Here is a 16,548-nt window from a genome sequence, read left to right as displayed (position 1 = left end):
GAAATGACTAGCCAATAGCCATTAATTAGGCATTTAATCCATTTAAACATGTCTAATCACAAAGCATATCTTTACCTAAATTAGACTGGCTTTTCTGACTTTAGTATCATACTGTATGAATGTGGCCCACCATCCTTGTAATGTTTGGTATATGGCCCTCAATGGAAAAAGTTTGGACACACCTGGTCTGAGGACCACTGTTGTGAGTCCTGCCTTTGTCAGAACGGAAAAAAACATGCAAAAACTTTCTGAATAAAACTTAATTAAACTTCCAGTGAGGGTTAGGTTAAGGGTCAACATAGTTACGATTGGGGTTAGGATACCAAAAAGTTAAAAACCTGACCAGCAAAAGCAAATTATTAAACATTTAACAAAGCCAAGTAAACAGTCTGATCACAGGATACGTACTGACCTTTCTGTCCATACTCTGCATTCATTTCATCCGTTTTTCATCCAGTCCCTTGAAGCTTACATATATGGACCAAACGTAGCAGTACCACCGCCCATTGTGGAGCAGTGTTGAGGAATGCAGCCAATAGTTTAACCCAGAGTAGCAAAACTTAACAAAGAGGAAACATTTGGAAAATAAGGTGGAACTTCATCAAGTTTTCTGAGGAAATAACGAATAATAAGTGAGTTAGTAAATACAAACGTATCAATGATGTTAGCTCCCCTGGGCACAAAAACATACAACTACAAGAGCAAAACTGAGCAGTGGATGGACTATTTTTTTTTGAGTCTATGATATGGAAGAAGCAGCATCAAAGAGCCTCAGTGAGAGATGACGTACTGTAGTCGATTTGTTTTTCAGTGTTTTCAATGACGGTTATAAAGTTAAATACGCACTGATCTATTTTCATGTGCACGTACAGCATGAATGAGCCTTAAAGCAGCTAATGTAGCTAAGGCTAAAGTTAATGAAGTCACGCTAACCACATGAGCTTTAAGGACAACATAGCCGAAGCTTAAGCTAACAAAGCTACATTAACTTGTGATTTGTTTGCTTAAGTTAACATAAGTATATAGCTAACACTAGCTTTGTTAGCTACTTTTGCTGAGGCTCAAATTGTTAAAGCTAACACAGCTAGATTGCCTTAGGCTACACAGTAATATAAACTACATAGTGTAGCTTAGTTAGCTTTAGCTAAAGCTAACAAAGCTTTAGCTAATTGATTTTAGCTAAAGCTAAAGTGGCCACAGTTCATGCAAGTACTTCATAAACAGGTTTATATATAATAATCGAATTCTGGATTAGACCACTGACCTTTTTCTTTGTTTTATTCAGGAAATGCTGCTCATTCTGTATTGTTTGCAGTGTGGTTATATCATGAATGTAACTGCCAGATTTGGTCTTTGAATACATTTGGTGAGAATGATTGCATGAAAAAATGTTCTTAATAACACTGACAACAAAGTAACTAAGTTGCTAAATGCGAAGAGGAAACCAGGCACTCCAAACATGAAAAATGTAAACAAAAATTAGGGTTTTCTTTTAAAGCCTTTATTTTAATCGCAAATTATTTAAAGTTGACGTTAGTAGGTCTTCATTAGGTCAATGCAGTTTGTCGAGGTGATAATATCAGTAGTGTATTTCCTTGTCACTGTCTTGCAATGGCCTGACAAATGTGAAAAATATTACCATCCTTCAGGGTCATACAGCATTTCTTGCAGTGCCTCCTAGATTTTCTTACTTCCCATAGTTCCAGTTGATCAGCTGCTGTTACTCAGAGACTGGTTGTCACAAATACCCCCAGCAATCACAGTTGGAGTTTTTGAGGTTGCCAGTCAGATGCTATGGGACCTTGAAACAGAAGATAATGGAGTGAAGGAGCCAAAGTTGTGCTGCTTTCTGCTGTCATAATCTTTTTGTCATTATTATGGCTGTCAAGATTAACTGCATTAATTTTGATAAACTAAGATCCAAAATTAGTGCTCAAATGTTTTTAAAATTCAATTAATTGCATGCTTTATTGTCCCTTTCAGCCACGTCAGCGTCTCCTTGCAGCCACGGTGATATAAATAAGTCCACCACTGCTCCTCAATGTCCCATTTCACTTTAAAAACTCATACGTAGCTCAGTGGACAAGTCATCTGCACCTTGTGTTATCAAGCCCGTACCTTTTCACTGTTTCTTCGTTCCTTTTCAATACATAACAAGTTCCTTTTTTTCCTGTCTTTGACCTTCCCATAAAAGCAGGTCTGTATCCAAACAGGAAGTCAATTCCCCTTAATTTAGAACAGTGGAAAAATCCAAAATGGCCTTTTTAATGCAAAACCGTGGAATTTTAAAGTCCTTGGCCCTCGGGCCATGGACTGAACACCCCTGGCTTAAACCAAAAATCTAATATCATAAGTGTTGATGATTCACTGTGCTGAATCACAAATTCCCCACCTTAAATGGCTAAATCTTAGCACTAGCTTATAAGCTTAAATGGACATGGCCACTTATAAAGCCTAAATTTAACAAAAGAACACACTGTTTCACTGTCATTACGAAAGATCCTAATTATGACTGCTCACATTAGCAGCTCCTTTTTATCCTGCTGTGGACAGCTCAGTAAATATAGCTTATGAGCCCTCTCAAAAGCCTGGATCTGCTTTGTGTCAGAGATGACACCATAGATTGTCATAGCATACTTGTGTTACTCCCTCAGGGGTCCACGGTGCAATCTTTCAATTACAGCACATGAGATAAACAGAGACTTATTATCACATGGCTTATGAACCCTGAAACACCACCAAGTGGCTGCTGAGTGAGGGCTCTCTCTGGATACTCATCCATGCCCTCTATCAATGTAAAGCACTTCAGCGCTTATATATGGATGCGCAACACTTTGCCTTCTGGTCTGAGGGATCAGTTATGAAACATTTTGTGTTTGAGTGTGTGGATGGCTGAGGTATTTTAACAGATTGGACAAAGTGCAAAAATCTGACTAAAATGAATACAAAGTCCGACAAAATCTGGACATGACCTACTAAACTAGTTTCTAAATGACGGTTTCTTCTTTTCCACATAAGATTGAATGATGTAATAAGCTACATCATGTGCAAATGAAATTTTGTGCTTTGACATTTGAAAAAAGTGGCATTAAGTGCAGGTTTAGTTTCAACATCCTGAATCATAAATCTGCATTACAGAAGTGTTGGTTTTGACACGACCGTTTTCATCTCGTCTGTCTGGAGTGCTGCTCCCAGCCCCCCAGGCTGATGATCAAGTGTGTGATGTTGTTTGAGTGTGCAGCTGCACAGAAAGGTTTGATGACAGACACAGATGCTTTGGAAAAGAGAACACACAAAAGGAAGTTTCAGAGGTTTTGAGAACTTCTTTCTTTTATTCACAGAGACAGACCTGAGTCACCATCTGCAGTGTCTGCACAGCACGTGCTTAATCACTGGGGGGAAAAATATTTCAACACATTTGCACTTATATAACGTGCTGTTATTAGTTTTTCCTGATTACAGAGGAAAATTTGCCTCCTGAACTGGAAAGAACTATTCATTTTCCTGTTTGGAAGTCAGATGTCTAACCTTGCAGATCTTTCTGCTTTAAAAATACAAAAGCAGCAGTTTCAGCACCGGCAGAGGCACAGTCAGAGCATTTCTTTGTAAACACTGATACTTCCCGAGTACTTACACTCGCTGAAGGCCCTCGAGAGTTTTGACATTCAAAATAAACCGGTTGCGGTTTCTGCTCTCAAAGCCTCAGGTCACGTGAATGAGGTCAGCGCCTCCCGTAGCAAGGCTGGGCTGTGACTCTTACTTATGAAAGCAGAGAAAGGCCCAGTTTTCCACAGGATGGGCAAAGGAGGACTTTTCCTGGATTTGTCACAGGAGCCTGAGGTCATCACTCATAACAAATGCGCTCTGCCAACATATTTAAAGTCGCCGAGGGCCGTGACTGAGGGTTCCACAGTACTCCAACCCACAAGTAGGCCTGCAACAGTAAAAGTGCCTAAGCTTTAACAAGAAACAGGAGTGCAGAAATATAATTAGAGGAGGAATTAACCCTCACAGAGACTGGCAGAGGGAAAAAAAAACATCCAGGAAAGTAATGAGTTTCTTCCTCGAAACCGTGGTTTGATGAGAAGTTAAATAACAATCTGGTTCTTGAATCTGCTCCATGTAGAGTAACATTTACTTTACCTGCAGTCTGCTGCCATCAAGTGGTAGAAGCAGTCACTGCATGATAAACAAACCTTTCCTTTTGATTTTGATGGATTTTCCATACATAATGTTAAGCTTTTTCATTATTTTGAGTCAGACTCAATTATGATTTTTAACATACTATCATTGATAAGCAACAAAAACAGGCTTCCTGCACTTTTTAAAATTCATATTCAAGACTTTTCAAGACCTGAACTGAGAAAAATTAACCTTTTTTTTTTTTTTTGCATGGTAAATGGTCAAAAATGATAGGCATGTAAGATTTCTCAGTGCACTTGTCCAGGGCTGAATTTTCTCATTTGATTTCCTGTTAGATGTCAAATGGTATAAGACAAAAAGTTTTTTGGTCATAAACACCTAAATTTGATGATTTCTCACACATTTGGTGCCTATTCTATCTACATGCTGAAAGCCGATTTGTATAATATATTTTATCAGGCATGCTGAATTGATTCTAAATAGTTCAACTATTATAAAAGTTGTTTTTTGTTTTTTTTTTTTTTTTAGGGAAGACCTGTAAAATACGAATTGGCTGCAAGGAATTATAAGTGGGCAACCTGGTAGCCAAGATGTTAGAGAACTGGACTAGCATTTCTAGGGGTCCTTACACACTTTAAAAATCAAATTTGAGACTTTCAGACCTTTTTAAGACCTGAGTTGAAAAAAATATCAATTTTGGTGCAACACGCAATCAAAAATTATTCGTGAGATTTCTCAGTACACCATTCAGAGATGAATTCTCTAATTCAAAGCACTTTCAATGAAATATCATTTGATACGACACATTTTTGAGTCATAAAAACCCAAATCTGATTATTTTTGGCACATTTAATGCCTCTTTGCATCAAAATAATATACAGTGATAATCATAACATACGCAACAAGCACAAAATAATCTAACAAATGAAGCTAAAAACAAAGATTGGATACAGGCACGTCTTAGTCAAAGCTCCCTCTAAAATTTAAGGCCTCTTACAAGTAAAAATCAGACCTTTTAAAACTTTTTACGGCCTTAAATTTAAAAAGTCAATTTCAAAACCTTTTTAAGACTTTTCAAGGACCTCCAGGAAGCCTGGTCTCACAAAGGTACAGAGATAAAATCAGAGAGGGGTCCCCCCAGGAAATTCAGAGCATCCAACACTGAATTATAACTGAAGAATTTATGCAACATTTTGTGGAGGAAGATTATTAAAATTGTTTAAGGCCAGGTAGAAAACAAAGATTGGATAGAACATGCCTCAGTCAAAGCGCCATCCAAGATTCAAGCCCTCTCACTGGTTAAAACAGACTTATAAGGCCTTAAATTTCAAATAAGCAATTCAAGATTTAAGCATTTTTAAGGATCTGTCGAACCCTGAAAAAACAACACAAACTTCACCAGTAGGTAATTCCAAATAAATTTATTTTGTAATTTTATCCACTGTACAAAGCAAGCATGAGATCTTCTGCACACTGACGTGACCCAGCTGGGAAAAACAGATGGACGATTGAATCCCATCAAAGAAACAGAAAAGGTTACCTAAAAGGTGGAGACACAAAAATCAGACTCATCTGGAGCATAAGTAATATGGCTTCTATTTTTGTCACTGTCGCTATATTCCTGCATTGTTTTACATTAAGTCAAAAGCATTTTGGTAAAAATCCAACCACAGTGTAGTAGTTTTAACTCATACCACAGGTCTATTCCAGGGCCTTTACAATGGCCTCGTTGGCCTCTATGCTGATCTGGACCTCTGCCCTTGCTGCCTCGTCAGACACACCAGCCAACTCAGACTGAGCCTTCTCCAGGTTTGCCTTTGCAGCCTGAAAAGAAAAAGACAGAAAAATAGATTGGTTAAAAATGGGAAACACCGTCATCATCTAATAACTACCACAATCATTATCCTGTTATTCAGAACTATCACAGAACCAAGGCAGGACAGGAAAAAGCAGGCTAAGCTCCTCTCATCCCTGAGGCTTTCTGAGGCTAACTGTGATGTAAAGGCCAGAATAGTGAGTCTGAGCAACAAAGAGTGAAAAGTGGGGAGTAAGACGGGCAGAGAAAATCCCCTCTGCCTCTTTGCTCTGAAAGCTCTATTTGTCACAGTAGTGATTAGAAACGAGAAATGCCAAACATAGCTGGAAGTTAAAGGTCTCCCAGTGGGGATTTGACACATCTGCTATAACTCAACAGTGACTGACCTTTCCCTCCTTATTAACAGCATGGGCCCATGTGCATTTTCACTGCCAAGTAGAAGACAACGAGCAAAAAATAACTCATTTACTGCTATGAAGTCAACTAGACAGTGACACTGGCACTGCCCAAGGTCAAAGACAGACACCTCTGCGGCTAGCGCTTAATGACGCAGCCTAGCATTAACAAGACTGACATTTAAACAAGGGCTCAGCATTGAAGTCCAACTGCAACACTGATCGGATGGATAATCATCAGCTGGGAGGTGCTCATCAGCACGGAGGAGAAAATGAGAGAGGGGGACAATCACGGGCCAGGTCAAAGAAAAGCAACCCTAGTTTTCCCTGCAGAGACAATGATCAGTAATTACACGAGTCTCAACTGACACCCACCACACAATCTCATTAAACACATAAGATCCATAAAGAATCGACTTGCCTGCACTAGAATGTCATTGTGACGACACATACAGTAATTTGCCAATACTGATCAGTCCCAACAGGAAATGAGAACACAATAAATTCAAATCTTTATTTCTTTGAATGTGCTTAAACATTTTGACTCCACAAAAAAATAAAATTAACCCTGCTGGTAAAAACTTTCTATACTCATCATCCTCCTAATAACAATAATAACATCAAAAGAAGAATCATCTTTAATTACCATCTCTTTACATTCAAAACCTAGAGTAGAACTGAGCCTTTATTGACCAAAAACAGTCACAAACATCTCAAATACCAAGGGAACAGCTGTGATACAAAATAGTAATTTCAAAATCACAAAAATGAAGCATTAGCATTGCAAAAGCATTTTAATAAGCCTATAATGAAACCTTAAGTTATCCATATAAACAAAAAAATGTATGCAAGCAAGCTATGCTGTCTAACTCAGGATGTGAACCTAGGTCATTCTGCAGTCAGATAAAGCAGCTATTAGATCATTTAGTGCCAATTTAATTCCATTTTCTTTAGAGGGGGGAATGCTGAATACAAGGCTTTTCTAAATTCAGATTAAATCACAATATGTCCTGTTGCAATTTTTAAATTGCAGCAGAAAAGTAATGTTCTACACATGCATTTATATCATTTTTCCTAGGATATCTTAAATTAAAAAAAAATCCTGCTCATGTTGTTTTTGTCTTAAGATTGAGGAAGACAAAATCATCATTCTCTTAAATATAACAATTCATATCTAATTTGTATTGAGTCAAAATAATTCCAATTAGATATTTTTCAAAATGTTTAGCCGTATACCATATATTTACAGGATTAGTATTTCCTAGGGACCTTTAGTAATTTTTAATAATCACGCAGTAATATAATATATAATAATCTGTGTTTTTAAACCCATACAATTTGGCATCCCTGTAGTTTAGGGTGGTAATTATGTTTTCTTTGCAGTCCGTGCAGCTTTTCCTGATCAAAAAAAATAAAAGACGCCACGCAGGATTGTTGAAGTTTTGATGCTTATAGGTTATAAATAGTGCTTCTCTTTCAGGGAATTTCAGCTTGTGTAAAAATTATTTTATTTTACTTCACTTATTTATCTAAACTCTGCTGTCCAAATGTGTGTGTGTGCACCACTGCTCTCTTCATACGCACAGCGCTTCTGCTCTGCTTCCTACAGTTTCTCTTTGCGAATGCCCAATACTGCTTACATCAGTATTATTTAGCCGTATATTTCATGCATAACATAATACAATTGATATGGGGCACTTAACATTCAGTGGTTAGGCTGCAACGGCTGTTCTGCACAAGGAAAGTTGTTGGGTTAGGGTTCTAATGGAGCGGGTGTGGTTCAGTGGAATAGTGACATCAGTGCAAACCCACTATTGCGTAGCAGCGTGAAACAACGCTTTTGCACATTGCATAATTTTCTTTTGACGGACAAGAGAAAATTGTGCAACAAGTGTGCTGTAATGCCTGTTTCAAAAAAATTGTGGGTGAGTTTGTCATTACATAGCAAGCAACGCACTGGTCAGTTCTGCATATTATTTAGTTGAACCATTTCCTGTAAAAACAGAATGCTGCTGATAGTAATACTGGGTGAAAGTGAAAATACAGGAAGCTTTCCAGAAAACACCGTAGGTCTGAAAATTTACATTCTTTAACAGAAAAAGGCAATCTTAACATGACTGAAAAGAAAACTAACATAATGACTTTTGTTAATACTGGGCCTGACATCGATGAGGATCCACAAAAGCCATATTTGACTGAAAATAATCCTTAATATCGCTCTCATTGTCTTGGGATCTTTTCTTAAGATGAAAGAAACAAATATAGAGATGAAGAAAAGAGTAATCCTGGTTTCTCAAAAAAAAAAAAAAAAAAAAAACATACAAATGGATATCTAACTCGTTCAAAAAAATTTCTTGATCTAATTATTAATTTAAGATATATTTTTGTTTTTTCATGACTCCCTCGTGTTGTGACATTCTCATTCTAGTAAAGTTCAAAGGCTGTGCTCCTTCTCTTTAAATGGCACAAATATTGATCCTAGCATTTATGAGTGCCTCATTAAAATATGTTGCATTAGAACACGCTGACCCATTACACTTTAAACGGATCAATACCAAGTTAGCTCTGATTATTTCAGTAAATAAATACTGGGCTGCTGAGAGTCAGTCCAAGATCTACTAGAACAATCCAGTTCATTTATCATGCATTACATATATATAACCTGCTTTTTTAGCTGTAAACATCGATTATGATGACTGACATTTAACCCTATGCTAGTGTCTGGTGTTTTTTACACATGGTTCACCAAGTCAATACTGTACATACAATCTTTATTCCTAAGTAAAACATACCTTTTCAGATAACCAACAATGAAACCTGAAAATCCTGCTATCTCAGCTAAACATCTAGGACTTCACATGTCTAACAATCATTATATAATGATTCATGCCAAAATGTCAGGAAACTAAAGTTTTATAACATTTGCGATTGATACACCCATAACAGTTTTGACTCTTTTTAGCTTGTGTCTAACTGTCCATATCAGCCTCCAAAGTGTGCCAGGGTCAGGTGGGGTATCAGCATTTACAATTAGGGGTGTGCTGGTATTTGCATTTGTCCCAAACTGTCAGGGTTTGGGGTCACAGTTCAGTGCAAGCAGTCGCACAATAAATAAATCCAAAAGAAGAGAAAATCCAGTCATGCAAGTCATTATTAATAACCACTAATAAACAACAAAAGAAGATAAAGAAGCAAGCACAACAAAACACACAAAGATGAGTTAGCGAGACCTGCAGAGCTACAGTACCCGTTGGTTCATATCACTCTCCTCAACTCCTTTGCATTGTTTTTAAAAAGCCTCTGGATGTAAAAGCAGGTTCAAAGGCATTATTGATGCTTACACATTTTAAAGGCTATATGTGGATATGCATGATGTAGAAAACAACAACTACAAGTGTATTCAAGGGCTCTGTTACAACTCCCCATCCTGTGTTTCACCTAGTCTGGGAATCTTCACTGATGTATACCAGTTGGGATTTTGCACGAGTATCCACTGCACTGACCGTTTACTATAGACTATGCATTGTTGTTGTTGCAATGTTGATGAGTCATCATCCTAACGGCGTAAAAACGAAGCAGCAGCAGCCAGTAGCTTCAGCCACGGGCATTAGGACCGAGTCAACGGCTAATACCAGGCAGAGCATGGGTCGTAAGCAGGCATTGCAAACTGCAGAAAGTTTGCCAGAGCCAAAAGGCGCAACGTTAAAATAACAAAATCAGTCTAACAGTCTCCTAATCCATCACTACTGTCATAGACGTACCTGCCTGCTCTGTTTGATGTGTTATCATTCAGTCTGATCAATGTTAGGAACACTCCATTTGTTAAGCTTAACAGCCTGTTATAATTTGGTTTTATAGGGGAAACCTATGTCAGTTGTTTGTGTATGTTGTATTTAGTACACAAATGTTTAACTAAAAAAAGTTAACTACATTAACAGTTATAAAGTCAGAATAGTTCTTTGGTTTTTGAAAAACACGAGTGATATTAGTTCAAATTAGTTATAAATATCTTTGCTCGCTACATATTAACCCCTTCTTACCCACACATGTGCATAAACACATCAAATAAACTTCTTTTGTTAAATCAATAATTGAAAAAAAATATATCGGTTATTATCGGTTATCAGCCATCAGGAGTAGGAAATTATCAGTTATCGTTATCGGTTCAAAAAAATACTTACCGTGAGTCACTACATATCATTATCACAAGCTGTACCAACTATCTCATGTAGTTCTAAATAACAACAGATGGAACAAACTATCAGATGCACTTCTGTCAGTAACAAATGATAAATGAGAGATACCTAGAGTTATAAATCCAGGACTTTATGTAGACTTTTACCTGATTTACTGGTCCCACACTAAACCACGACCCCAAAACACAGCTAAGAACTGAACACTGACCTCTGTGAACCATTATTACAGACAGGGGGTGTCCTCTGGTGAGATATCTAAACAAATGCATGAATTAAGTTCAGTGTCAGTCTGGGAAAAGCATCCAAAAATCTCTCCCAGAGAGCACTGGAAAAGGTCTGATTGTGGACATGTTGTTAAACAGTATTGTTTTTTTATGGAGAGAAGTGGCCTCTGTTAATAATCCAACTCCTGGTTTGATTTATGGGTATTTTTAACAAGACTGAAATTCCTAAATATCAGGAATGTGAAATAAGGAAGAAGTACTTTTTTTGTTCATTTCGATATCCTAACAAATACAGAATTTGTTTACCAAATCTAGTGAATCTAGCACTGCCAAAATGTCTTTCTGCTCGATGAACTGCACTGACTGACATTCAGACATATAATTGACAATAACTGCCTTGGCATGAACTGAACTGATGCATACTAATAACCTCATAATTTATTATGACAGAAATCACACAGCTGAACATTAGTTCAGCTGCAGTGCTGATGTATTAGGCAGACATTGACTTTAAACTCACTGAAATGTCCAGCTGGTCCAAAGGAACAGCCTCTTCAGCCAGCAGCTGCACTGAAGAATCAGCGTTGACTGTGACAGACCCGCTGCTCACTGCAAACACAAACACAACAGTGTAACTATGACAGCACACAGTTATTGACAATGCATTACAAAACCAATGCAACTTGTGTTATAGATAATTAGCACTGTTCTTTATTCACCACAAGTGTCAAAGTAAAAATGTTAATACCTTAAACATGGTCTACTACAACTTTAATAGAATTACATAACTGCAGATTCTATGAACCTGAAACACTGAGACACCAAATGATGAAAGAGGACAGCAGAACCATTTATAATTAAATCACCAATTAACAATATAGACAGATTTCAGGGGACTAGCCTGAAATTTGGGGGAGAAGGTGTTTTCAAAAGATATCAACCAGCTACTTCAGATAATAATTTAATAATTCTTGTAAGCAGAAAAATGAATTCATGGCCTCCAGGACGGTGTACCACAATGCCAGATTTGGTTTAAACCTGGTCCGTTGAGCCTAGAGTCTGAGATTTCTGTGCCGAGGGACTTGTTCTCTTTTATCCCAGCTTGATCACCATGGTAACAGAATCTAAACTCATAACCTTGTCAGTACCTGGTTACACCACAGGGATCACAGGGATTATAGATCTTCAGTTCAAGGATTGTGTATTGAAACTTTAGGAACTTAATGTTAGGTTTGCAATGCCAAAAAAATGAAGACCGGTAGGCACAGTGACACATGGGTCTACTGTATGCAACACAGAGCCCCCTTGTTTTTACTGGTATGTAGTTGTGTGTTTAATTTCAGCAGATCATCTTCACTTTGTTCACTTTTTAATTTTTTCTTATATGACAGCCTGATGCTAGTCCAAAAAACAGTCATTCTCAATCATCTACACTCAGTATCCCAATTAAGACAAAGTGAAAACAGAATTTTAGAAATGTTTGCAAATTCCTAAAAATTGTAAAAAGTGAAATATCACATTGACATAAGTATTCAGACGCGCTGCAAAAACACTTGAAATGCTGCTCAGGTTCCTCCCATTTCTCTTGATTTGTGCTGACAGTTTCTACACCTTAATTGGAGTCCACCAGTGTTGAATCAAATTGATTGGATCTGATTTGGAAACGCACAAACCTTTCTATAGAAGGCCTCACAGCTAACAATGCATATCAGAGCAAAAACCAAGCCATGAGGTCAAAGGTACTGCCTGCAGAGCTCAGAGACAGACTGTTAAAAGATACAGATCTGGGGAAGGCTACAAAAACATTTCTGCTGCACTGATGATTCCCAAGAGCACAGTGTCCTCCATAATTATTAGATGGAAGAAGTTTGGCACAACCAGGACTCTTCCAAGAGTTAGTCACCCAGCAAGGCTGAGCAATCAGGAGGGAAGGGCTTCAGTGCAAGAGGTAACCAAGAACCTGTTGGTCGTTCTGACTGAGCTCCAGAGATCCTGTGTGGAGACAGGACAAAGTTCCAGAAGGACAATGATCTCTGCAGCCCTCAACTAATGTGGCAGAGTGGCAAGACAGAAGCCTCTCTACAGTACCCAATACAGGAGAGCCCGCATGGAGTTTGCAAAAAAACGGATGTGGAAGCCTTCCCAAAAATCCTGTCTCTGAGCTCTGCAAGCAGTTCCTCTGAACTCATGGCTTGGCTTTTGCTCTGATATGCATCATCAGCTTTGAGGCCTAAATTAACCACAGGTGGCCTCAAATCAAGGTGTAGCAACGTCTCAGCAACAATTCAGATAAATGGGTGGAACCTGAGTTATATTTCATGTTTAATGTTGATGTTAAATGTTTTTGCACAGGGTTTGAACACTTACATCCATGTGATATTTCTGTTTTGCTTTTTTTTAAAATAAATTTGCAAATATTTCTAAAATACTGTTTTCACTTTGTCATGACGGGGTACTGAGTGTAGATTAATAAGAATAAAAGTGTTTATGTCTTTTTCAATGGTAGCATCAAGCTTCAACATAAGAAAAATGAAAACAAAAGTGAAGGGGGTCTGAATACTTTCTGAATGTGCTGTATCTTTTGTAATAAACTTTATGCTCACATCTGATACATCTACCTACTAAATCGAATCATTTTTTTTTACAGGGTAGAAGAACTGACATGTTAGACTAGCTCTAATTTGGTTTCACAGTCGAATGTAAGAGAGAACGTTTACATACCAAAGGTTTTTCTACTAAAAGAGGTCAATGAAAAACACAGTGGTATTGGCAATGGATAAAATGTGCAGCAGTTTTCACAGCTGGTGCATCCATAATGATTATTCTGCTGAGATCAAGTGTATCACTGTTTAAGTTAAAGCACTGTGCTGTTGGAACGTTTCAATCAGAAATAAATGGGAAGCACTAACAGTTTGATAGATGGCAAAGTCAAATAAGAAATTGATATACAAATTAAACCAATTTTCTGCAGTGTCCCTCGTCTCAAGTGCAGCAGCAGTGTCTTTTGCCCCCACCCCCCCAAGGTAATCATGTATTCATCACTAGTTTAATGACAGAATTAGACAGTCAGCTTTGCATGGAACAAGTATCAAATGACAAGCTAAACCCCCTTTAATGCAAGTGCACATACAGCTTGAGGTAAAAAGTCTGAGTTAGCTTTGTGACACCTGATGTCTCTAATTGGAGTTTGGAGTTTGGTCAAGTACCATCACTCGAAGAAGCCCTGCTTGCTTCATGGTATAAGCCACAGGTAAATCACCAATGTTTTAATTATTAATTAAGGTCTTACCAAAATATTTGACAGAGGAGCCATCATCACTGAAGACTGTGACAACACCAGGCCTGAGCACCTGCAGGGTTGGTACGTGAGCTGGAAGAATACCGAACGCACCAGTAAGTGTGGGCACGTCTACCTGTTTCACACTGGCCTCTTTGAAAAACACCTGCAGAGTGGGGAGAGAAAGAAGATGCAATGACTCCTGGTTGATCCTGCAAAAGTCCAACATCACCAAATGTGAGGGGTCACAGACACTGCTGCCAAACTGCAACAGGACACTAAAACACCATACACCACTGCCAGCCATCCAGGTACTCCTGCATTTGCTTTAGTGCGATGTGCTGCTAGCATTTATTACCAAATTACTTACAAAGTTACTTAATCACACATATATTAGCCCCGTAGCAGGTTCTTGGTTCTAGACTAGCTCTATGGGTCGGGTAGACAAGTTGTAACGTGTAAATCTGCATTCTCAGCCTTTTAAGAACAACGTGTATGTGAGGCGAGATACTCCCACTGACGTGAGCCTCAAGGTTAGAGAGCTTTGCAATCACGACCCTCTCTGGGTAGCTGCTTAAAACTACTTCCAATGTCGGCTAGACAAAAAAATTTTAAATATGCTTGCAGACATGCACCTTTTAAGTTACTGAACTCCATATATGTTATGTTTTATGGAAATATTTTCTTCATGTTAACTTTTTCGCATGCAAAGACAGTGAATGACAGCTAGGCTGACTATCGTTTGCTGGCCATGCTAAGCTAAACACTCAGACAATATAAGCTCTCACGTGAACAACATGCGTGCATTAATGACTGAGAACCCCTGTAACAGCACAGAGCAGTAAACTGTCTCTTGAGCTAGACTTGTATATAAAACTATGACGATGCATTTCACTGAGAAACTAAGTTAGCCGTGAGGCTAGCAAGGCCCGATAAGCCTCGTCGGTGGTCAGCAGCGGTAACAGCTAGCTAGCTACCTGTGTCGGGGAAGCAAAAGTGAAGGACATCTGCGGAGCTCCGGTGGCGGCCTCGGCGTAGGAGCGAGTTTGCCTCAGCACAGGGAGGGCACGGCGCAGAAATCTCGCTGCCATCATGTCTGAAAACTGTTTTCTATTCAAGTACAAGTGAATGACAGAGGTCCTCAAGCCCTTGCGTGGAGGCAGTCGGTGTGCGCTTGATAGGACAAGGACGTTCAAAACCTACCCACAAGGCTTTACGTGCGCGCAAAGGATGCAGGGAAGTGGAGTGTTTAAACAAAAGAACCTAACTTGAGGATATTATGAAACTGAGTTGAGTGTTGAGTATCATTTTTTGCTTCATACACAAAATAGAGCTTTAAAATCATCTCCTATGTTCGTTACCTTTTGAGTGAATCCAAGTTGTATTAAACTCTTAACATTTCATGAAAGATAAAATTGCACAAATACTGTTTGACAGTCTAAAATAGCACTGCCTGAGAAGATTGATATAAAAGTTCATTATTCTTATTATGTCTGTTGTTCTGTCTTTGATATGAAATTGTATATACCTCTGTCATTTTTCCACATGAACATCTAACCCCCAATTGTAGTTATTATATACATATTTTGACTTTTTATTGACTGATTAGATTTTTCTTTATTTTTCATTTGAAGAAGGGAAAACATACGTCATTATTAACTTTAAAACTCTATATTTGTCTACAACAATTGGTCTTATTTACGCTGAGAAAGAATGTGACATTCGCCATGTTTGTGTGCAAGTTTTGTACACTGTGCAATTTAAATAAAAAAATGAGTTTTAAAAATTAATATAATTTTGAGGCTATTTTTTTTTTAAGTGAACAATGAATTTATCTCTGTGTTCCGCCGTTGTAGCACAATACGCTTTGCTTTGGGTGGCATTTTCAGTTGCTTAATCGGGATTTCAAATAGTTAAACCTTACATTGCCAGAAAAGGCAGCCCTTAAGGACTTTAAAGTAATTTTGCGTAAGGATTTTTCTTTCATATTCACATGTATGTTTGTTTATTTTTTATTTTTTAATTTTATTTTTCCCCCCTACATTTCTAGATAAAGTGAATGAACATTGACTACCAGGAGATGGCGCCAAAACAATACGTCAAATAATTATCTCCCGACAGCAATGGACCCACAAGACAGGTCAGAGGCTTCGTAAGCAGGGGCTGGTGCTTCTGCACTGCAGCTGGACAGTAAAGGTGTCCGGTAAAACATTTGTATTTATTTATTTATTTATTTTTTTTTACATTTTGGGGATATGAAATAAGGTTTAACATCATAACCCAGTATAGTAGCTGAATTTAGTAACTCAGTATTATGTGCAAATAAGGAGACAACTAGACTATATGTCGGCTATATTATCAAAGCAAATTATTTGAAATGTAGAAACGTTCCCCCAAATTCGTCTCAGTAAATGTGAAAAGTATCAGAATAATTTTGAGAAACCCTTCAATCACTCAGCCTTACCTCACTCCTTGCGTCACGTGATGCGTCTCTGAC

General features: G+C 38.1%; 1 protein-coding gene across 1 annotated transcript; it reads right to left on the bottom strand.

The window, feature by feature from the left end:
• Nucleotides 1–5,549: 5,549 nt before the first annotated feature.
• Nucleotides 5,550–15,255, bottom strand: atp5f1d (ATP synthase F1 subunit delta). The gene is made up of 5 exons (XM_041791765.1): nucleotides 15,029–15,255; nucleotides 14,064–14,217; nucleotides 11,295–11,383; nucleotides 5,838–5,967; nucleotides 5,550–5,683 (listed from the first exon to the last, which is right to left on the bottom strand). The coding sequence occupies exons 1-4, from the start codon at nucleotides 15,143–15,145 to the stop codon at nucleotides 5,845–5,847; spliced, it is 483 nt and encodes a 160-aa protein (XP_041647699.1). The 5' UTR covers nucleotides 15,146–15,255; the 3' UTR covers nucleotides 5,550–5,683; nucleotides 5,838–5,844.
• Nucleotides 15,256–16,548: the final 1,293 nt, after the last annotated feature.

Source organism: Cheilinus undulatus, linkage group 7, assembly GCF_018320785.1.
Source record: "Cheilinus undulatus linkage group 7, ASM1832078v1, whole genome shotgun sequence".
Lineage (NCBI taxonomy): Eukaryota > Metazoa > Chordata > Actinopteri > Labriformes > Labridae > Cheilinus > Cheilinus undulatus.
This window is presented reverse-complemented; position numbering and strand designations above follow the sequence as displayed.